Source organism: Dendropsophus ebraccatus, chromosome 13, assembly GCF_027789765.1.
Source record: "Dendropsophus ebraccatus isolate aDenEbr1 chromosome 13, aDenEbr1.pat, whole genome shotgun sequence".
NCBI classification, from domain to species: Eukaryota; Metazoa; Chordata; class Amphibia; order Anura; family Hylidae; genus Dendropsophus; species Dendropsophus ebraccatus.
Window position 1 is genome coordinate 51,037,374 of NC_091466.1, and position 23,919 is coordinate 51,061,292.

Genomic DNA, 23,919 nt, shown 5'->3' on the forward strand with positions numbered 1-23,919 from the left:
TCTCACATACATTATGAGATCATAATAAAGAAGTCCTATTGACCCACCCCCATGCCCCCACAGTGCAGTGTCACAGCTCATGGTCCCCGTCGGGCTCCCAAACCTGTGATGTTACGGCCCCACTCTGAAATACCCACTGAGCCAATCAGTGAGTGAGGCGGGACACAGCTGTAGTCACTGACTGGCAAAGTGGGTAGTTCACTGCACACAGGAGAATCTGCATTATATCTTTGCCCTATTCCCTCAAAAATCGGCCCAGGATCATGTAGGACATTAGAAAGAAGCTGTTGAGCCAGTTCTACTTTACACCAGTGTGATAAATAACTCCCCTGGCGTCTGATTGGCCATTTATGAAGGACGTAGAGTCGGAGCTGCGTCTAACCGACCCCACAGCCCTGGTTAAAACGTAACTTTTATTGATATGTATTAATAGTGCGATTGTAATGGTAATTAAAACTAGGGACCTTAGATATGACCACAGTCTTAGTTTATAATATTCAGACTATGGAGATTTACTTTTTAATCAACTTCTAGATGTTAGATCATTCACTATTTTGAGGGTCCACAGGAATGTAATAAGTTTAATATTTCTCTTTTGAGGTGTCACTACGAGCGCTAAGCACCAAGAACTAAGCACTAAGAAACACTGTCATCATGCCATATCGGTATTTGTCAGCTGAAGAAGTGGGATATGTACTATCATTGCTACTTAGTGAATCTATGTACATTATTTACAGTTGTATTAAAGAGGTATTTCAGTTCTGTTATGAATAGACCCCTGGGTCAGCACATCCTATAGGAATGAATAGAACCTGCGGGGTGCGATATGATGATCGTTGGGGGGGGGGGGTTCAGGGGTTAGACCTTAAACTTCATCTCCTTAAAGGGGTACTACGGCGGGGGGGGGGGGGGGGCATTTTTTTCCTGGGACCGAGGAGGAGGTGGCTGAGGGAAACTACGTCCACCCACCTTCCCAGTTCCAGCGGCGGGTCCCCGGTGCCTGGTCGCTTCCTGGTGTCTGACGCGGGCCCGAGACGATACGTCTCAGGTCTGCTCAACCAGTCAGTGACAGAGGCGGGATCTGAGCGGACTTGAAACGGATCCCGCCTCCGTCACTGACGGGCCCACTGTCTCGGGCCCGCGTCAGACACCAGGAAGCGTCCGGGAACCGGAGCGCCGCGATGGGAGACCTGGAGCTGGGGGGAGGTGAGTCGACGTTGTTTCCCTCAGCCACCTACTCCCCGGTGTCAGGGAAAAAATGCCCCCCCCCCCCCCAAGACTACCCCTTTAATTTTTCTCGAAATACCCTTTTAATACCTAGTCAGTATTAAGCAGACTCCAAAAGAACAAAATTTAGTTAAAGGTGAAGCCTTCGTTCAGGGACTCAGACAGTGTAGTCTGTATATTCCTCTTTGAAAAGGAGGCTATCTAAGTTTCCACCTCGAGGACCAAGTTTTCTTTTTCTCAAACCACAGAGAGTCAATGTGTTAACATCATTGTAATAGAAAAGTCTCTAACATGGCGTACTAGTGCCGTATCTGTCCCCGTTTTAACTTTGCTAATGTGCTTGCATATGCCTCGGCGTAACTCCTGAATGGTTTTCCTTACATATATTTTGGGGCAGGGGCACATTGCCATGTAGATGGCTCCTTTGCTTTTGCAGTTCACCTGGTCAATTAGTTTGATTGTTCTGCCATTTGCTGGGCTCAAAAATTAATTTCTATGGGGTAGAAAGAAAAGGAAAACTGTCCACAGAGGTGCCTTCCCTTTACTGTAAGAGTAGTGGTGTTCCTTCTACTTTTTTTGGTAAAATAGCTGTGGACTAAACTGTCCTTGAGGTTGTCCAGAAAAAATACACTTTTCCCCTATTCACAGGATAGAGGAAAAGTAGGAGGTCACGGGGGGTCTGACCTTTGTACTCCCCGCCGATCTCCATATCGGGCCTTGCCGGCTCTGTTATGAAAAGAGTTGCTTGTATGGCGTGCGACCTGCGGCTCAATTCATTCCTATTGAGCAATGGCAAGAGCCGAGTACGCCGGAAGAGCGATGTACTTGGCTCTTTCCATCAACTCCATAGGAACAGCCAGTGGCCAATTTCAGAGGCAGCAACTCTTACAAAAGTGCCTTGTATAAATACTGTGACCGGATTGCAACCACTAAACTATCTCACAAGCTGCAACTGCAAAAGTGCCTTGTGCTTAAAGAGGATGTATCACCAGGTACATGCTCTTTAACCTGAACCCAGGGATCGAACGACGCCGTCTCGGGGAAGCGGTTGCCGCGGTCCGTTTTTCGGACCGCGGCCCAGTTCTCGTGCACAGCGCCGTTCTATGCACCAGAACCGGACGATGCTCAAGCACTGGAGGTAGGCCGGCCCGCCCCCAGTGGGAGGGATTTCCCACCCCTGTATGACACGGCTCCTTTAGAATGAATGGAGCCGCGTCATACAGGGGAGGGAATTCCCTCCCACTGGGGGCGGGCCGCCTTGCCCGTGACGGCACCGTTCGATCCCTGGGTTCAGATTAAAGAGGACCTGGTGGTACATCCTCTTTAAAAGCAGCAAAAAGACAAATGTGCAAACCAGCAATCAGCAGCAATAAGGAGCTCCATGATTGCTTATAAGATCCCACTGCACTGCAAAAGAAATGTACCTTAGGCTGGGTTCACACTACGTTTTTGCAATCAGTTATTTTCATCCATTTTTTTGCAAAAAAAACCCAAAACGAATGCATTTGTGTGCACCCGTTTTGAAACGTTTTTCTATTGACTTTCATTTAAAAAAAAAAAAAACGGATCTGTTAACTTCATTTTTGTGTCCGTTAAAAAAAAGGATTCTGGGTTTTTTTATATATATAATGGAAGTCAATGAAAAACGGATTAAAATGGATGCACACAATTGCATCCGTTTTTTTCATCCGTTTTTTGCAAAAATGCTTAATGCTCACACTGTCTGCATTGTTACAGGCCCAAGTTGGGGAGCACAATACATTCTTGCATGCCCAGAGCATAGGCGTATTAAACGCCATGGAGAGGCCATAGTGTACATACAGTGTAGGGTCTGCCTCGATATGAGTCCACCTTATCGTGGTGAGGCAGTTTACGCTGTTTGCAAATAGTGACCAAGAGACTCATTATTTTTGTGGGAATTTTTTGGGCAGTTGGGGGGGCTGCTTTTAATTATTTTCATATCTATGGTGGGTCTGTATCTTGCTGTTGCGGTGAGCTGTTGCATTTTTCTGTGTTTTTGTGTGTTTGCAATTTCAGCCATGGCAACGTGCTCCTGCCCAGTGTGAACAGTGTTCCAGGAGAGCTGACCAATTTTTTTCCTTTTTTTTTTTTCCTTTTTTTTTCTGAGCACAATACATTGCCTTGCCCTGGGTGCTGACAACCCATGATGCACCGCTGCCCGGAAATATTGCTTTGTATTTAGCCGATACCTATTTGTTTAATAGTCCAGCTGATACCATCCACTAATGTTTCTCTCAGCTACAGGCACCATCGTACATGATGCGCTGACACTGTTGTGTGTGATGGCACACAGAGCTTCTGCATTAACAAACTTTGCCCTGTTTTAGCCCATGATTCCCATACGGTGAATCCGGCAGCCCTACCACAGCGCTGGCTCTGCCTCCGCCTCCATTACACTTGTCCACATGAAGAACCTTACCTCTTCCTACTCACAGACAGGTACCGGGCTATCTCCCGCCCGCAGACAACACTGAAGGGTGTCATCCAGACCCATTCATTAAAGGTGAAGTCCCAGGACATTAAAATAAACCGAGGGGTGGGGAGTTGCGGAAACATAATAAACCAACTATACTTACCCTGGTCCACCCTAGGGTCCCTGGGTCCATCTAACAGCCGCTGGGTTCTTGCAGCTCTTCCAGTTACAATGTCATGTGCCTGGCTGAGCAATTGCCCCTCAAGCCAGTCAGTGACTGGGGAAGGACACCGCTCAGCCTAGCCATCAGGTTGCAGCTGGAAGCTCCAGGTGCTTGGATTCCAGGAGAAAATAAAAGACAGGGCACAGCTCAGTTTATTAAGTTCCTGCACCCCTGCCTGCCTTGCTTTTTCGTTTTCATGTGTTTTCCCTTTTAAGTTCAGTCCAGTTAAACTTTTCCTGTAGATTCAGAGAATTTATCTACTGTCTAGAGTGTGTATAGCTCCGTAAGACTTGGAACCCATTATCTATGTCCTAGTTGACTCGACTGACTATTAAAAATCCCTCCTGCCCACATAGGCAATTTTGGATTTTCAGTCACCTGGGAAAGTAGGGTTACGCTTCCTGTAGGCCTGCATTGGCTGCTATAATTAGTGTTAACTAACAGTTGAATTAATACTATGTAACGTACATACACACATACAGATAAAGTTGTCATGTGTCTTAAACAGTCTCCTCCATGGGGCACTGTCCACAAGGGTATTAAAGTGAATGGTCTCTAAGTCCTGATCCTGATTAAATAAAATAATGGAGGTGTTTCTTTGGTGGGCAGATGTGTGGTTTTCTGACTTTGCAATATGTGATAAATATACAAGTCCAAAGCAAAATAAGTGACACCAAAGCAGCAAAATAAAGACATGACACATTGTAATTAGGTGTCAAATGATCATAATTTTATTTTAAATTATATGACACCAAAACAGACCCCCGACTCACAAAGAGTCACCCTCCAGCACTCAGGCGAGGAAAAACCCCCTGTGGGGGAAACCTCGAGGGAGCCATGGCTGGAGAGTTGCCCCTCCTCTGGGCTTAGAGGGTAACACTAATTAAACATAGTTTCAGAATCAGATAAGGGCAGCACAACCTGAAGAAGGGGGCTCCATCACTGGTTTAGGTTGATCAGGTGCTAATACCAACTCTACCACTGACAGCATAGATGGGTGAGTAGCTCTATCACTCTTGACCCATCTGACACCAATGAATCTTGATGATAAATTCACCTCACTTGCTTCTAGATGTTACTGCTGCCTCCTGTAGACTCTTGTCTCTCACTCTAGGTGTTAAGGGAGTCTCTTCCTCTAGTTACTGATCTTAAAGGGGGGCTTCTCCTCCCCCATATGAGGCAAATAAATCCTCCTGATGTTATGGGCCCTAATTTGCCTCCTGATGTTAAAATGGGTTATCTGGGGAGCTGAAAAGGCATTTCCTTTCCACCATTACCAGCATCTCACTTCCAGTTCGATCACCTCTCATCCCAACATCTTCTGACCTGGCAAAGGTCTGAGACAGTAGATCAGGTACTATGGTGTGATCACCACATGCGGGTGCAACTCACCGCCAGCAGTGGTCAATGTACGCACAATGCTGCGATGACATTGGCAACATTGTTTGTACATTGACCGCCACTGGTTCCACCCGCATGCGTCAGTCACAACAAAGTACCTGGCCCACTGTCTCAGGCCGCCTCCGTTTTGCCAGGTAAGAAGGTGCTGATGTGAGAGGAGACCAAACCAGAAGTGAGATGGCGGCGAGGGAGGAAATGCCTTTTTAGTTACCTGGATAACCCCTTTAAGGGCACCTCCTCCAGACCCTCTAGGTGTTATGAGAGTGTATTCCTCCTAGTGTTGATGGTAATGGGGGCTCCTCCTTCCCCCGTATGAGGCAAATAAATCCTCCTGATGTTATGGGCCCTAATTTGCCTCTTAATGTTAAAAAGGGTTATCTAGGGAGCTGAAAAGACATTTCCTTTCCACCATTACCAGCATCTCACTTCCAGTTCGATCACATCTCACTCCAACATCTTCTGACCTGGCAAAGGTCTGAGACAGTAGATTAGGTACTCTGGTGTGATCACCACATGTGGGTAAAACTCACCGCCAGCAGTGGTCAATGTACGCACAATGCTGTGATGACATAGGCAACATTGTTTGTACATTGACCGCCACTGGTTCCACCCGCATGCGTCAGTCACAACAAAGTACCTGGCCCACTGTCTCAGGCCGCCTCCGTTTTGCCAGGTAAGAAGGTGCTGATGTGAGAGGAGACCAAACCAGAAGTGAGATGGCGGCGAGGGAGGAAATGCCTTTTTAGTTACCTGGATAACCCCTTTAAGGGCACCTCCTCCAGACCCCCTAGGTGTTATGAGAGTGTATTCCTCCTAGTGTTGATGGTAATGGGGGCTCCTCCTTCCCCCTGTATGAGGCAAATAAATCCTCCTGATGTTATGGGCCCTAATTTGCCTCCTGATGTTAAAAAGGGGTTATCTGGGGAGCTGAAAAGACATTTCCTTTCCACCATTACCAGCATCTCACTTCCAGTTCGGACTCATCTCATTCCAACATCTTCTGACCTGGCAATGGTCTGAGAGAGTAGATCAGGTACTATGGTGTGATCACCACATGTGGGTTAAACTCACCGCCAGCAGTGGTCAATGTACGCACAATGCTGTGATGACATAGGCAACATTGTTTGTACATTGACCGCCACTGGTTCCACCCGCATGCGACAGTCACAACAAAGTACCTGGCCCACTGTCTCAGGCCGCCTCCGTTTTGCCAGGTAAGAAGGTGTTGGTGTGTGAGGAGACCAAACCAGAAGTGAGATGGCGGCGAGGGAGGAAATGCCTTTTTAGTTACCTGGATAACCCCTTTAAGGGCACCTCCTCCAGACACTCTAGGTGTTCTTAGAGTGTATTCCTCCTATTTCTGATGGAAAATGGGGGCACCTCCTCCCCCCATGTGAGGTAAATGTTTCCTCCTGTTCTTACTGGCGCCTCATTTACCCCTTGATGTTCCGGACGCCTCCTCCTCCAGACAGCTCCAGATGGTCGGGTGTCTTCTCCTCACACTGGCGGCGCGGTGTTATCTAGATAGGATATATAACAAGCCATGTGTTAACAGTATAAAGATATGATGAACATTGTTAATAATCACAGGTTACATATATATATATATATATATATATATATATATATATATATATATTTATCCTGACTGTATTTTCATATGGAGCGACTATAAATATATATATATAGAGAGAGAGAGAGACGGGCTCCATATGAAAATACAGTCAGGATAAAAGTGATCTGAGGTGTGATGGGATTTTGGTTACTCACCTTTACTCCTCCGTGGTGGCGCAGCAGCAGCAGAACAGCGCCCGCAGTCTATAAGGGAAAGAGAAAAACCAGCATGACTTTCCTGAGATCAGACCCGTCAGCAGTGATGGGGAATAGACATTACACTGGAGAGAGGGGACTCAGTGCTATCCTAGTGGGTGTGATACAGGCGGCACCATGTAACTTGTATGTCTGTATTATGTACATGAGGCCTTTCATGGTTATTATATGTGACTGATAATATAATATATAGTGAGGACATGAGGATATACTGTGCAGCTATAGAGGTGTGTTATCATGTAAGTGTATCATCCCATATATTTACCTGGATAAGATGGATCTCCTTCTGCTGCTGCTTCTGCCCAGGAGAAATGACCAAGAAATGGAGGGAAATCAGTGGTTAGTGTAAGGAAACCAGAATTGCTGAGCACATTATATAGAAACAATATAAAGGAAATGTATTCTTATAGCTGGGCCATCAGCTCAGGTCTAGTTCTATCCTTCCAGCATTTATTACCAGCTCTATTCACTCCTGCAGTAATATAATATTCACCATTACCCACAATAGAAATTATATCCACCTCCAAATAGAGCGCCCCCTGTCCTCTCTATACAGGATGGGAAATAACAGTTTCTTGTATTCACAATGTTATCAGTTTTGTTTCATTACCTGGGGATCTCCTCGGTCGTCGCCTCTTCCTCCTCGTCCTGCTCTTCTTCTCTGTGTATAGAATGTAAACCATCTCATATATAAATGTATTATTATATCACACATTATATGGTTTATTGTAAAGAAAGTGATTGCAAAGGTAATGGAGTGAGCTGTACATTGCTGTATGTATTTACCATGATAGTACTATATATGTCGGGAACGGACAAAAAAAAACAACATGTATTCACAATACTCTAAGCTTTGTTTCATTACCTGGGGATCTCCTCGGTGATCACTTCGTCCTCTTCTTCCTCTTCTCTGTGTATAGAATGTAAACCATGTCATAAATAAATATATCATTATATTACAGATTATATAGTTTATTGTAAAGAAAGTGATTGCAAAGGTAATGGGTGGAGCTGTACATTGCTGTATGCATTGACCATAGTAGTACTATATATGTCGGGTACGGCCAACTAAAGTATGAAGTGTATGGGGACCCTAATGGCTATCTCACAGTGTCAGCAGTTTACAATGTGAATAAATGCTGTTAAAATAAATTGAAAAATATGATGCTATGTCTAATTAGAGCGCCCCCTATCCTGTCCTCCCGCAGCTCCTCTCTCTATACTGGATGATTGAAAAAATAAACATGTATTTACAACACTATAAGCTTTGAGCCCTCACCTGGGGATGTCCGCCGCCTCGTCCTCATCCGCGTCTTCGTCAACTTCACTGAATATAGAATATAAACCAGCTCATATTTATACCTATATACAGTTTTGGGGGATATGTGACTACACAGAGTTTTGGGTGGGGAACTCTGATCTCCATGGACTCATATTGTTATCCCACATAATGTAGATGATTTTATCTCTTCTTCATACTTACATGATGGTCTGCAGGTTAGGGTGCCAGGTGCGTAGTGGAAACCGGCCCTTCCTGTAACAGAGAACATAGGTTTGGTTAGGATGATTGTTACTTTGCCCCATTTGAAACTTTCAAAAAATGCAATTTATTGTGATGTCTCAATAAGAACATGAATTCCACTAATGATATTTATTAACCCCTTTTCGTCACTGCCAGTTGTTTCCCTAACACCGTTGCCCTATTTTTAAAATTTGACATGAATAACTTTTTATGGCAGTAACTTTTTTTTGCATCTAAGTGATTCTGACATTGTGTTCCATGACACATCAAGTGTTATGTTAGTGGCAATAATTTTTTTTATTGTAAATAAAAGTTCTAAAATTTCTAGAACACATAAGATTTTAGTTGAAATTCTCTACTTGCCTGATAAATTAATTATTATCGATAATTTACAGAATAGTTACCTTATGTTTGCAAAATTTATTAATCAATCTTTTATTTTGTTTAGAACATTTAAGAGCTAATACATTTAGTAGCAGTTTTCCATATTTCTATTAAAATTTTAAAAATATTTTGAAACCACCCTTTTTCTAAACCTACACCCCCTAAACCTGCACCCCCTCCTGAGGAAATAAAAATCAAATCAAGTTGTGCCAAAATTAATTTAAAATTTTTATTTGTCTTTTCTGATTTTCTATTTTAATAGTTTTTCTTTCTGTAACATAGCAGCCGGTGTTGGCAGAGAACTGCAACTCCATATTTATTCCCTGATTCTGAAGTTTGAGAAATTTCTTAATAGCGTCTCTAGGGCTCCACATGTCTGACACATAGGTCTTAGACACCAAGGAGCACCAAGTGGATTTAGGGGTCCCCCTTTTATTTAGGATATTATGTAGGCCTCATATCAATTTACAGAGGACTTGGGGTGCTAACATATTTTTGTGTGAAAACCTGTTTTTTTTTTTTTTTTTGTGTGCATTCTAAGCCACATTTGATCGCTTTTTATTCTATTCTTTTATGTTGTGAAGCAAGTAAAAAACAAACAAAAACAAACTATGATAAAAATGATTTATTTGATGTCATTGCTGTTTTTTGGTGTAGTGTTATTACCTGAACATCCATGGCGCATCCATGACCTTCATCTTCCACCTATTACATGACAAAAAAATTGCATATTATGAAGGAAATATTAGTCAGTCCTCCAAGTGCTTCATATTGGGGGAGATTTTATAGAAACTGGTAAATTAGAAATCCACTGCCCAGATTTATTAAAACAGATGATCTGACTATAAAAGCGCACTTGGTATTTGGGTTCGAATATTTGAAAAATTTGCGTGAAATCTTGGTTAATCTATGTTTAACGTACAATATGTGAGTGCACCTATAAAAATGTCTTCTTACTTTTCTTATATTAAACCAATGGACATTTTTTAACATATCCAAGGTGACGTTGCTCGGCGTCCCTTCTGTGTTCCTGAGTAAGTGTCTTAAAGGCATCAGTCATGAAGATAGAGGAGACTTAGATCATCACTCATTTACTGAGCCTATTACACGCCTCAATAATCGTGCAGCAAGGCCTGTGTATATCTTTGGCGATGTCCATGCAGTCTTTGCCTTTAGTGTAAAACAGCAAAGTATATACATACCGTTCCACACTCCCCGGTGCTTCTGCTCGCTGCCCGGTATCTTCCTGGCTTCTGCTGCTGCTGCCAGGAAGATACCGAGGAGCAGGCAGAAGCACCAGGGAGCGTGGAGCAGAGGCTTGTTGGTTTTAGACGAGACCCCCTACAAACATGTCTTTGTGACTGATGTAACTATAATATTACTGTCACATATATTACTATAAGATACTTACACCCAGTTCTCAAACTCCTCCCTGATCTTTTCATCCCTGTTAGGAATAGAATAGAGAAGATAGTGAAAACCTAACACACATCAGACACATCAGTTTTCTAGGAGAACTTCATCAATAAGAAGACAGTTTAGGCATTCTCGCCATAATCAGTGTCTATAGGGGAAGAATTATAGGGTCACACAAGTTTTATGTTTTAATTTTACATTTAAAGAAAATGCTGCAAAGTTTTCTAGAAAAAATGCAAGCAAAAGCAATCAAAAATGTTTCTTTCAAATCAGCTGGTGCCAGAGATTTGTAATTTACTTCCATTAAAAAAATCTCAAATCTTCCATTACTTATCAGCCGCTGTATGTCCTGCAGGAAGTGGTATTCTTTCCAGTCTGTAAAGCTGGTGAGGTTTTCTATGGGGATTTGCTGCTTCTCTGGACAGTTCCCGTCCCAGACAGAGGTGGCATCAGAGAGCACTGTGTCAGACAGGAAAGAATACACCACTTCCTGCAGGACATACAGCAGCTGATACCTACTTGAAGAGTTTATTTAATAGAAGTAAATTACTAATCCTTTAAAAAAAAAACTAATAACTTAAAAGAACACTAATTTTTGTAGGCTTGTTGTTACTGGCCTCTCTTCCTGTCAATCATTCTGCCGAGCACGCTGACAGGCAGACAGCGGTGACCAGATATGGGCACCCAGATGACTACCTCCCTGTCTCTGCCTGCTGCGCGCTCTAGTAGTAAAACCTCTTTTTCTCCGATATACAGCTTCTGCTGCAGCCACGGCCGGTATTTGCCCAGGCTGCTCAGGAGCTGTATACAGTGATCCAGGGAACCATATCAGCCCAATTGTACTGATTGGTTCCCTTTAAGACGAGACCACCCTGCAAACATGTCTTTGTGACTGATATAACGATTATATTATTATATTTTACTATGAGATACTTACTCTGAATCCTCTTCCTCCTCCTCCTCGGGGCCTTCATCGCTCCTGTTAGTGATAGAATAGAGAAGATAGTGAGAACCTAACACACATTACAGACAGCAGTTTTCTGGCAGAACTTTATCAATAAGAAGACAGTTTATATAGAGGCATCCTGGCGCTGATCGGGGTCTATAGGGGAGGAATTATAGGGTCACACAAGTTTTACATTTTTAGTTTTACATTTAAACTAAATGCTACAAAGTTTGGTAAAAAAAAAGCAAATAATGTGGAATTAAAGGGGTGGTTCAGCAAACATTTTTTTTCTTTCAAATAAACTGGTGCCAGAGATTTGTAATTTACTTCCATTAAAAATCTCAAGTCTTCCAGTACTTATCAGCTGCTGTATGTCCAGCATGAAGTGGTGTATTCTTTCCAGTCTGGTGAGCAGGAGAGGTTTTCTATGGGGATTTGCTGATTCTCTGGACAGTTCCTGTCACAGACAGAGGTGGCATCAGAGAGCAATGTGTCAGACTGGAAAGAATACACCACCTCCTGCAGGGCATACAGCAGCTGATATGTACTGGAGCTTTTTTTTTAATAGAAGTAAAATACAAATTTCTGGCACTTTTTTGCTGAACTATTCCATTAAAAAAAAAACTTTGAATAGTAAACAAGTCTTTGTGACTGATATAACTATTATATTATTATATTTTACTATGAGATACTTACTCCGAAACCTCCATCTCCTCCTCCTCGGGGTCTTCCTCGCTGCTGTTAGGGATAGAATAGAGAAGATAGTGAAAACCTAACACACATTACAGACATTAGTTTTCTGGCAGAACTTTATCAATAAGAAGACCGTTTATACAGAGGCATCCTGGCGCTGATCGGTGTCTATAGGGGAGGAATTATAGGGTCACACAAGTTACATTTTCAGTAAAGATTTACTAACCTGGAATCCGATCCTCCATCTGAAGAAAAAAAAATAGAAAAGTGTTAGTTTTCAATATGTCTTTAAACCTCATGATGTAACTTTCACAATGTTTCACAGCAATGGGGTAGGGGACTGGTGTGATATATGTGATGAGATGTTAGACATGATATCTATGAAGGTGATGTTATAAAGAGGTAAAACTCACCCTCGACGTCATCCTGTGCAGCCTGAAATAGGAAATATAGAGAGTAAGCAGAGGACATTGGTATATTGATGAGCATGAAACGTCCGTGTACATCTGAGCTATGTGCTTGTTGTCTGCTTTGGCCATAAAAATAATTGATATCAATTATATCCGGCCGTTCTACATTGACTTCAATGCTGTTTTCAATGCAACAATGGCCATTGTTCGTACAATGTGTGAACATGGCCTAAAAGTCTAAAATAATAAAGCATATTATTTTCTTTACACATTCATCAGCCGTCGGCCGTGCATCGTTATAACACGTAGCAATGTGCAGTCGCCGGTCAATGTTTTTAGGTTAGGACCAAAAGAAACAATCAGTCCATGATTATTGTCATCAGCTGATTGCAGCTGCCCCTCCACGTCGCGGGGCTCTCCTATGCCAGTCTCCCTAACCTCCCAGTACCTGTCCCCAGGCCGCCCGCCACCCTTCTTGAGCCCCATCTGGCGTTGGTCTGGCATAGCATACACTGGCCACGACTGCTGCTTCTCCCCTACAGGGTTCACCTCCACCGACCTCCTGGGACCTGTCACCAGGCACCTGCCGTCCTCTTCCAATGCCCGCTGCGGTTCCAAATTCAAGTAGCACCACCAAGTAGCCAGCGCTACTGCCTCTCTCTCTTTGCTGTGGCTGCGGGGAACACCTGTTTAGAGTGGGGATTACCCTGAGGGGTAATCCCCTGTTCCCCTGCAACAGAGGCAGAGAGAGAGGCAATAGCTATCTCTGTTTAATTTTGGTGCCGCTACTTGATTTTGGCACCACAGCAGGCATTGGAGGAGGATGGCAGGAGCTTGGTGAGAGGTCCAAGGAAGTCAGGAAGGCCAGTGGAGGTGAGTCCTGTCGAAGTGAAGCTGCGGCCAGTGTATGCTCCACCAGACGGCTGCCGGACCAGAGAGCGGGCATGGGGCTCAAGAAGGGTGGTGGGCGGCCTGGGTATCAGGACATCAGGGAGACTGGTGGAGAAGAGCCTTGTGGCGGCAAGAGGCAGCTGTAGCAGCTTGGGGAATGTCGCCAGTGTCCGAACCACCTAGCAGGGGTCGGTGGGGACTCCAGAAGTGTAGGCGGCAGCCTGGGGACAGGTCCAGGGGCCGGAGGAGCTGTTCCCGCAGCAGGAAGAAGCATAGGCAGCACGCCAAGTTCAAATAGCCGCCCGCTCTTGCATCTCTCTATGCCTCCGCTGCGGGGAACAACGATTTAGACTATTTCTCCTTTTAATAAAGAAAATGATCAGGCGATGACAATGTTGATCACTGATGATCTTGTCTTTTGATCCTGATCTAAAATCATTGGCTGCGACTACGCACCGCTATATGTAAAAACCATGCCTCCTCCCAAACTCGCTGCCCTTCCTAACCGCCCATCAGACGAGCGGGGGGATATGGCAGGCATACGCCTGGGAGAAGAAGCAAATCTGCGCCTTCTCCCTGGCATACGCCCCGGCCACAGCCTTGATAAAGTTCTCCCTCTGTGTTGATACCTTTCAAACCACAAGAGATATTGCAGATATGGTTGTACCAATCGATTTCTGAGACAATTGTAGTCATCTTTAATGTACTACATGACCATCTTGATCGTGGCTTCCAAGATGGCAGCCATGTTCCAGACATGCAGTAATACCTCGGTTCCCGAACAATATCTTTGGTATGTTTTCCTTGGTTTGCCTTTTTTATGTGCTACGTGATCACCTTTGCATTGGAAAAATTTGCCCTTGATCCAATATGGCTGCCATTAAAATGGAGGCATATCAATAAAAAGTAGAAACTCCCAAAACCTGCGCCACAGATGAATATAATGAAGGTAGATCAGTGATCAGTGATTTCAGATAATTGTATTAAAATCCCCATCCATTACACATTGGGGGTAATATACCGTCATATTTGTGTCACGTTGTTAGATATAAAACTCTCATATATGCTGTATAATCTATTTCTGGTATAATTTGTGTATTTACTTATCACTTTTGTGGGGGGTGGGGGCGTTGTAGGTGAAAAATGAGGACAATGATCCAACAAATCAGTGTAAGCTTTTATCCAGTTGTCAGTGCAAGACGTAGGGGGTTATGTGGCTTATCCAGAATTAGAAAAATACTGCTGATTTTTTTTAAGAACAGCGCCATGCGTATCCTCAGGTTTTATGTGGTATTACAACTCAGTTTTATTCACATCACTAGTAAATGTGCCGCAGTACCACAGAAAAACTGAGGACAATAGTGGCACTGTTTATGGATGCAGGCAGCTATGACCCAGATTTATCAAACTGTGGAAGGTTATGTTCACACACAGTTAAAACAACAGTGGTTGTCTTGTTATAAAAAATACATTGTGTGAACATAGCCTAAAACTGAAACTGGTGTCAGCTGCCCACAGCAACCAATGATAGCTCAGCTTTCCAGAGAATCTGTCCATACCAGGTACAGAGCTGCAGACACAGGCAGATAGGTAATAGAGAGAGAATACAAGGGAAGCATGTGTGTTTGCTGATGACCATTTGCACAGCTATAAAATTGTATTTTATATGTACTCAGTCATTTATTTCCCTAATCTTCACATATATACAGACAAATAGGCCGACCTGACTTTATAGTATACCAGGAGAAAACATTGTATTATTGGTAATATATAACTTTTTTAAAATATAGATAAAAAACTAATCAAGAACAGTGTGTGCTCACCTCCACAGCAAAACCAAACCACAAAAACTATATACAGATAGGCCACAGTGCCATCATGCATCACTCAGTCAGGTGCGATAATACACATAGAGGCAACATAGTAGCTGCAAACAATGTATGATAGCAAATGCAAGATCAACCAATAAACAAGCAGGTGTGAACACAATGGGATGCACGCCAGCAGCTATTAACCCTGTTACGCCCTAAGCATGGTGCACCAATCTACCCCTGCTCACTCAGGGAATTATCAGAGTAGACGCCCTTATAATGGCGGCTCCTGCCCCGTGCTATCCCTACTCTCAGACCCTACGCTTACCCTTATGCTGCTCCCTACGCAGCATTTCATGTACAAAGCACTCGTCAGGGGATGATGATGATCCCGGGTATAGCACTGCATCGGTGTCACACAGCAACAGATTAGGCTATTAGCGTCCTCCAGGCACTCCGGCCACTGCTGTGATGTGCCACGTTTATTGAAGCCAGACGCACACTGTACTGAACCCCGATGCAGTGCTATACCCGGGCTCATCATCCTCCCCTGACGAGTCCTTTGTACATGAAATGCTGCGTAGGGAGCAGCATAAGAGTAAGCCAATGGCGGATTATAATGTGGGCAGTTTGGGCGGCCGTCCGGGGCCCGAGGCTCCTGGGGGCCCATGCCACGCCGCCCACATTATAATGCCGCTGCGGCCCGGCCCCCCCTCGCCAATGCAGGCTCTTGTGACCGCAAGAGTCCTGCTCTTACTGTCCCCGGCTGATGTGCGGCTGCCGGAGGTGTCCCGTCCTATCCCCCGGCAGCGCGCACATCAGAGAGCTCCCCGAGCACCTGCTGCTGTGACTTCCGGCGCACGGGGAGCTCTGTGATGCGCGCGCTGCCGGGGACAGGATGGGACACCTCCGGCAGCCGCACATTAGCCGGGGACAGACGGAGAGGCTCGACGGGGGAATGGGTTGTAAGGTGTGTTTTTTTTGGTTTTTTTTTAAATCTGCCTGCACGGAGGGGGAGGGGGGACCATCTATAAGAGGGGGGGAAAAGAGGGGGACCATCTATAGGGGGGGGACGAGGGGGACCATCTATAAGGGGGGGGGGGAAGAGGGGGACCATCTATAAGGGAGGGGGGAAGAGGGGGACCATCTATAAGGGGGGGGGGGAAAGGGGGACCATCTATAAGGGGGGGGGAGAGGGGGACCATCTATAAGAGGGGGACTATCTATAAGGGGGGGGAAGAGGGGGACCATCTATAAGAGGGGGGGGAAGAGGGGGGACCATGTATAAGAGGGGGGGGGGGGAAGAGTGGTAACATCTATAAGGGGGGGAAGAGGGGGACCATCTATAAGGGGAGAAAGAGGGGGACCATCTATAAGGATATAAGGGGGGGAGAGGGGGACCATCTTTAAGGGGGGGATGAGGGGGACCATCTATAAGGGGGGGGGAAAGAGGGGGACCATCTATAAGGAGGGAAGAGGGTGACCATCTATAAGGGGGGGAGAGGGGGACCATCTATAAGGGGGGGAAGAGGGTGACCATCTATAAGGAGGGAAGAGGGTGACCATCTTTAAGGGGGGGAGAGGGGGACCATCTCCTATAGGATTAGCACCCTCCTCTACTGATATCCTCTGTGCTGCTGTGACCCTCCCCTATTAGATCAGCGCCCTCCTCTCCTGACATCCTCTGTGCTGCTGTGACCTTCCCCTATTAGATCAGCGCCCTCCTCTCCTGACATCCTCTGTGCTGCTGGGACCCTCCCCTATTAGATCAGCGCCCTCCTCTCCTGACATCCTCTGTGCTGCTGGGACCTCTCCTATAGATCAGCACCCTCCTCTCCTGACATCCTCTGTGCTGCTGGGACCTCTCCTATAGGATTAGCACCCTCCTCTCCTGACCTCCTCTGTGCGGCTGTGACCTCCCCTATAAGATCAGCGCCCTCCTCTCCTGAAACCAGGTGGCAGTATGTTTATTGGGGGCAGTGGAGGTGGGGTGGACAAAGCTTACTGGGAGCAGCAAGGGACCAAACATTATGTTTATTGGGGCCAGCAGGGAGGGGAGGCAGGCAGTGTTTATCGGCGACAGCGGGGGGGGGGGGGGGGGGGGGGGGGCAGTAGCGGAGTATAATGTGGGTGGATTGACCCGGGGGGGGGGGGGGGGGGCAGGTTGGGTGGACAGCCCGGGGTCCTGGGTACATTTAATCCGCCACTGGGGTAAGCGTAGGGTGTGGGAGTAGGGATAGCACAGGGCAGGAGCCGCCATTATGAAGGCGTCTACTCCGATGGTTCCCTCAGTGAGGAAGGGTAGATTGGTGCACCATGCTCAGGGCTTAACAGGGTTAATAGCTCCTGTACCTATCTACACTGGCGTGCATCCCATCCTGTTCACACCTGCTTGTTTATTGGTTGATGTTGCATTTGCTTTCATACATTGTTTGCAGCTACTATGTTGCTACTATGTGTATTATTGACAGTGTACAATTACATTACACTGTATGGAATCACTGCTGTTATGTATACACTACGGCCGTGGTTGTCTGCGTCTACAAAAAATAATTAACGGGTCTATTTTGTGCGGCCGCTATTCAGTAAACAGCGGCTGCACAATGTAAAGGACTATGAGCACACCCAAATGTGCCCGCATTCAAATTAAAATGAAGAGATGTTCACCTGCCCGATACTACAGTATTGGCCTTGTGAACATCTGAGACATGGGTTGTTGTTTGAAACATTAAACACCGGCTGTGTCAAATAACGGCTGATGTTCATGCCATGTGTGAACATGGCCTTAGGGTGGATTTTCAAAAAGTATCCAAAAAACAAAAATTACTGCATGATGTTATTTTGGCGAAAAAAAGATCTAGACTGTCTGCACCTACCCCGCATATCGCATCCAGCACTTTCCTCCCCCCGCTGCCAACCTCACTCATAACCAGACTCCGGCCCAGCAGGGAGAGCGCTGCAGCATTTAACACAGAAGATCCCCCCGCAGCAGGCAGACTCTGAGGAAGAAGATCAGTGGAAGAAGCAGGAGAGACACACAGAGGCCACCAGAGAGCAGTTACGGACCCTGCGCTGCTCCCTGCCCCTCCTCCAACACAGCTGCCTGTAAAACTACCTCTCCCAGCCCTTTTGCTAAAACTACCCCCAGCCCTACTACTGCCACTCCCCCCAGCCCTACTGCTGCCACTACCCCCAGCCCTACTGCTTTTACTACCCCGAGCCCTACAGCTACTTCTCCCCCCAGCCTTACTGCTGCTACTACTACCCCAAGCCCTACATCTAGTACTACCCCGAGCCTTATAGCTACTACTACCCCACCCTTACTGCTACTACTACCCGAAGCCCTACTGCTACTACTAACCCCAGCCCTACTGCTACTATTACCTCTAGCCCTACTGCTATTACTACTTCTAGCCCTACTGCTTCTACTACCCCCAGCCCTACTGCTACTACTACCTCCAGCCCTTCTGCTACTACTACCTCCAGCCCTACTGCTATTACTACTTCTAGCCCTACTGCTACTACTACATCCAGCCCTACTGCTACTACTATCCCCAGCCGTAGAGCTACTACTTCCCTAAGTCCTACTGCTGCTATTACTCTCAGCCCTACAGCTACTACTACCCCTAGCTCCCCAAAATAGTAAGAAGTACAGGTTCTTCATATATAGAAAAGAAGATGTGCAGGGAACTCACCGTAAAAAGATGTGCATGGCACTCACCATAGAACCGTAAAAGGTGCTCACTACTATCTACATCCTCCTACCCTGCACCCTAAAGCTACTTTACTTTTATTTAATCCATGTTAAAAATCCATTACAAGGGATAATCACGGCAGGAATGCTAGCACCAGGCGTCTGGAGAAGCATACTGACGTACTCGAAACAGCTGTCACGCTGCCGCATGGTGCTGGCGTTCCTGCCGTCTTTATCCCGTGAAATGGATTTTTAACATGGTTTAAATAAAAGTCAAGTTTTACGGTGAGTGCCCTGCACATCTTATTTTTTCTATATATGAAGTAAGGGGGGAGAGAACACTCTGCTGGTACTTTTATGAACTCAATTTTGCACATATTGGACTGATCTCTATAGGCGATAGTGCCAATCATTGTCTCTATCACATTGGACACCCAGCCCTACAGCTACTACTGCCCCCAGCTCTATAGCTACTACTACCCCCAGCTGTATAGCTACTACTACCCCACTCCTTCAGCTACCACTACCCCCAGCCCTACTGCTGCCACTACCCCCAGCCCTAAAGCTACCATTATCCCCTGCCATACAGCTACTAATTCCCCCAGCCCTACTGCTCCTATTACTGCAAGTCCTACTGCTACTACTACCCCCAGCCCTACAGCTACCACTACTGCCAGCCCTACAGCTACTACTACCCCCAGCCCTACAGCTACCACTTCTGCCAGCCCTACAGCTACTACTACCCCCAGCCCTACAGCTACCACTACTGCCAGCCCTACAGCTACTACTAGCCCCAGCCCTACAGCTACTACTACCCCCAGCCCTACAGCTACTACTACCCCCAGCCCTACAGCTACCACTCCCCCCAGCCCTACTGCTGCCACTACCCCCAGCCCTACAGCTACTACTACCCCCAGCCCTACAGCTACTACTACCTCCATCCCTACAGCTACTACTACCCCCAGCCCTACTGCTGCTATTACTGCAAGTCATACTGCTACTACTATCCCCATCCCTACAGCTACCACTACTGCCAGCCCTACAGCTACTACTACCCCCAGCCCTACAGCTACCACTTCTGCCAGCCCTACAGCTACTACTACCCCCAGCCCTACAGCTTCTACTACCCCCAGCCCTACAGCTACTACTACCCCCAGCCCTACAGCTACTACTACCTCCAGCCCTACAGCTACTACTACCCCCAGCCCTACAGCTACCACTACCCCCAGCCCTACTGCTGCCACTACCACTATCCCCAGCCATATAGCTACTAATTCCCCCAGCCCTACTGCTCCTATTACTGCAAGTCCTACTGCTACTACTACCCTCAGCCCTTCAGCTACCACTACTGCCAGCCCTACAGCTACTACTACCCCCAGCCCTACAGCTACCACTTCTGCTAGCCCTACAGCTACTACTACCCCCAGCCCTAGTGCTACTACTATTCCTGGTGGATGGAACCAGTTGGGAGTAAATGATAGGGTATTAATATGGCATTGGAGAGGAATTGGACAGGGCAGGGGTCACACTTATTAGGGCATTTATACCCCAACGGGTCTCTGAGCGAGCAGGGGTAGTTTGGTTCACCTGACATAGGGGTATTAGGGACAAAGGTGCTCACTACATCCTCCTACCCTGCACATTTGGGATGAGCAGACTACCATTGATCTACAAGCAGTATACATTTGGTAAGATCGTTCTATACTTTAGCATATACATTATACCTTTAGGGTGCGTTCACACCTACCGCATCCGCAGCTTATTTTTCCGCGGAAATCCGCAGGTCTGGTAGTGCAGATTTCAACCTGCGAGAAATACGCGTATGTGTGCGTTTTGCTGTTTTTCTGCATCAAGTTTATCGCAACCGAAATGTCAGTTTAAAATGTCTCTCATTCTAAACGGACATTTCAGTTGCGATAAACTTGCTGCAGAAAAACCGCAAAACGCACACATACGCGGATATCTCGCAGGTTGAAATCTGCACCACCAGACCTGCGGATTTCCACGGAAAAATAAGCTGCAGATGCGGTAGGTGTGAACGCACCCTTAAGGGTGGGTTCAAACGCACCAGATCGCAGCAGATTTCACAGTACTGTCATTCTGTATGTCATTCTCCTGCCAGTATGTTCCGCCCCCCTCAACCCACCGCTACCCAGTGAATACTTTATCTGTCTGCAGTCCGGCCTGCTTCTGTGGCTCACGGCTCCCTGACGTCCTCCTTAGCCAATAAGTGGCTGCGGCGGGACAGAGCACTGATTGGCTGAGCGGGATGTCAGGGAGCCGGAAGCCACAGAAACAAGCCAAATTTCGAACGGGTAAAGTATTCACCGAGTAGCGGTGGGTTGGGCGGGAGGCGGAGTTAGGGGGATTTGGTGCGTGTGAACCCACCCAACAATGTTTTACAGTCTGTGTCCCTCCTTTGTGGTTATAACAGGATTTATGGTGCCTGTAATGTTGTGTCCGCACTGCACATGTGTCAGTCTAGTCTTACAGTATAGCAGCTATCTGACAGTAAATGTATGTTACACCTAACAACAAATCAGAGTACAGTCTACTTTATAAATATACATAAATATTTTTTTTTATTTTTGTAAAGGAGAACTCAGTAATCATGCAAAAAATTACATTTATTCTTACATCTGTAGGATGTGCTATTACTTTGCCCTTTTTTTTTATTTAATTATTTTTAACCCCCAATCCCACCCCCCCCCCCCCCCCCTTCCCGCAGCCCCCATACACCTGCATCGATTTATTCAAAAACTTATCTACTTCCTGTTTCGGCAACATCTTAATTTTCTCACCACTCACAGCACTGTGTCTGTCTGCCGCTATGGAGAATGGCCGGGCTGCTGTCTCTGTCGGCCGCTATGGAGGATGGCCGGCTGCTGTCTCTGTCGGCCGCTATGGAGGATGGCCGGGCTGCTGTCTCTGTCGGCCACTATGGAGGATGGCCGGGCTGCTGTGTCTGTTGGCCGCTATGGAGGATGGCCGGGCTGCTGTGTCTGTCGGCCGCTATGGAGGATGGCTAGGCTGCTGTGTCTGTTGGCTATTATGGAGGATGGCCGGGCTGCTGTCTCTGTCGGACGCTATGGAGGATGGCCGGGCTGCTCTGTCTGCCGGCCGCTACGGAGGATGGCCGGCTGCTGTGTCTGTCGGACACTGTGCTGATGACATTGTCCCGGGTCTACAGGCAGAAGGGGAAGCCTATATTGGAATCCTCCCCCATTACAGCATGGAGGAGATGCTATGGTTGGGGGAGAATTCCACTACAGGCTTCCCCATCTGCCCGTATAGCCAGGACGATGTACTGCAACTCCTCCCCCCGCACGCGCGTTTCAGCAGCTCTTTAATGTGTGGTGTGTGGGATTGGGGGGATTTCACTGTGCAAGAGAAGTGGCGGCTCCGGTCATCCTCAGGGCCCCAGCATCTCCGTGGCGCTGTAAGACGAGGGGGATTCCACTCCAGGCCTCCTTGTCTGCCTGTAGAGCCCATAGAGGGACAATGTGCAGCAGCACCCCCCTTGCTTACCAGCATCTCAGCGTCTCTGTAATGTGTTGGGAGGATTTCACTCCAGGCTTCCCCGTAACCCCCTGTGTCACTTTCCATCTACTGTGGCCCCCAGCTGTTGCACAGCTACAACTACCATTATGTCCTGGTGACATTACATGATGGGAGTTGTAGTTAGGTAACTTGAAAAGCTCCAGGTTGCAGAACTACAATTCCCATCTTGTACTGTCACCACAACATGAGAATGGGGCTTGTAGTTATGCAAACATGAGAGCTCCACGTTGAAGAACTACAACTCCCATGATCATGTTGTGGGGACTATACTTTATGGGACTTGTAGTTTTACAGCTTGGAGTTCTCCTGTTTGCATAACTAAAACTCCCATCTTGTACCATATATATCGTTATTATTAATATTTTATTTATTTAACATGACAGATCACACAGTAGATCCTGATCCAGTGATAGCATTGTCACATATTACTGCACATCTGGATAAAGTCTTAGGCCAGGCCCATGTATGTGTGCTATGTGATTTCCCTCTCTACCTTAGGCCCCGTTCCCACTGAGCAAAGCTAGCGGAATTCCGCGACGGAATTGTCCGCCGCGGAATGCCGTTAGCCTCCCGCTCATAATGGGACTCTATGGGAGGCGCGCGCTCCTGCCCTGTCCGCGCTGAAGAATGAACATGTTCATTCTTCAGCGCGTATAGAGCAGCAGCGCGCGCCTCCCATAGAGTCCCATTATGAGCGGGAGGCTAACGGCATTCCGCGGCGGACAATTCCGTCGCGGAATTCCGCTAGCTTTGCTCAGTGGGAACGGGGCCTTATAGGAGTATATTCCTTCCTATGTCCGCAGAGGTGCTGGAGATCACATAACACACACAGTGCATGAGCCCGGCCATAGACCACAGCCACCACCCAGCAGTTATCATGGCCAACTAAGCCCCGCCCCCTGCATGGAACATGGCAAAATGGCAGTTGGGAAATGGCTGAACATGGGGAATAAGTAACAGGGTGTGAGGTATTTATAGCTCCCCATTCTACACATCTCCTCCCATCACCACTGTCTCCTATGGGGGCTGGGGCACCTATGTGGTCATGTGATCAGGGAGGAGTATCTACAGGTACAGATACTCCTGGACAGGACATCCCACTATGTACACAACCCCATCTCTATACAACCCTTTCTGCTATACCCTGCTATACTGGATGGGGAATTCTTACTCACATGTTGCTCGAAGACAACTGGAACGTCCTTTTCCTTTACGGACTGCTCCACGTCCATCTTCGGCTCCTCTTCCATTTCTCCAAATCGCCTCCTGTCGCCAATCTCTCGCAGAAATCGCCTGTGTGTGTGAAAAAATTAAAGATTACATGGAGAAAACTGATTGAAAAATAGAAAATAGCAAAAAATACCAGGAGCCAATGGATGTGCGTACTTACGCTCCAACTCCTAATAAAGCTCTGAAGGGTCCAGTAGCTGTTCTATTATGATGTCATATTTCTTTTGTTTTGTTTTTTTAAATAAA

General features: G+C 46.6%; 2 protein-coding genes across 6 annotated transcripts in view; one reads left to right on the forward strand and one right to left on the reverse strand.

The window, feature by feature from the left end:
• Positions 1 to 23,919, forward strand: part of ACTR10 (actin related protein 10) — a 464,033-nt gene that overhangs the window by 351,949 nt on the left and 88,165 nt on the right. The gene's annotated exons all lie outside the window — the stretch shown is intronic.
• LOC138771094 (major centromere autoantigen B-like) lies at positions 6,359 to 23,731 on the reverse strand. Its single transcript, XM_069950546.1, has 13 exons — positions 23,619 to 23,731; positions 12,490 to 12,511; positions 12,303 to 12,321; positions 12,080 to 12,121; positions 11,375 to 11,416; positions 10,433 to 10,468; positions 9,688 to 9,726; positions 8,599 to 8,649; positions 7,981 to 8,025; positions 7,726 to 7,776; positions 7,381 to 7,413; positions 7,056 to 7,103; positions 6,359 to 6,805 (listed from the first exon to the last, which is right to left on the reverse strand). The coding sequence occupies exons 1-12, from the start codon at positions 23,691 to 23,693 to the stop codon at positions 7,058 to 7,060; spliced, it is 501 nt and encodes a 166-aa protein (XP_069806647.1). The 5' UTR covers positions 23,694 to 23,731; the 3' UTR covers positions 6,359 to 6,805; positions 7,056 to 7,057.

Coding starts and splice junctions, on each gene's coding strand:
- LOC138771094 (XM_069950546.1), bottom strand. CDS start 23,693: ATGGAAGAGGAGCCGAAGATGGACGTGGAGCAGTCCGTAAAGGAAAAG. Junction 12,512..23,618: donor CAGTTGTCTTCGAGCAACAT/GTGAGTAAGAAT, acceptor TTCCTATTTCAG/GCTGCACAGGATGACGTCGA. Junction 10,469..11,374: donor GAGGAGGAAGAGGATTCAGA/GTAAGTATCTCA, acceptor TATTCCTAACAG/GGATGAAAAGATCAGGGAGG.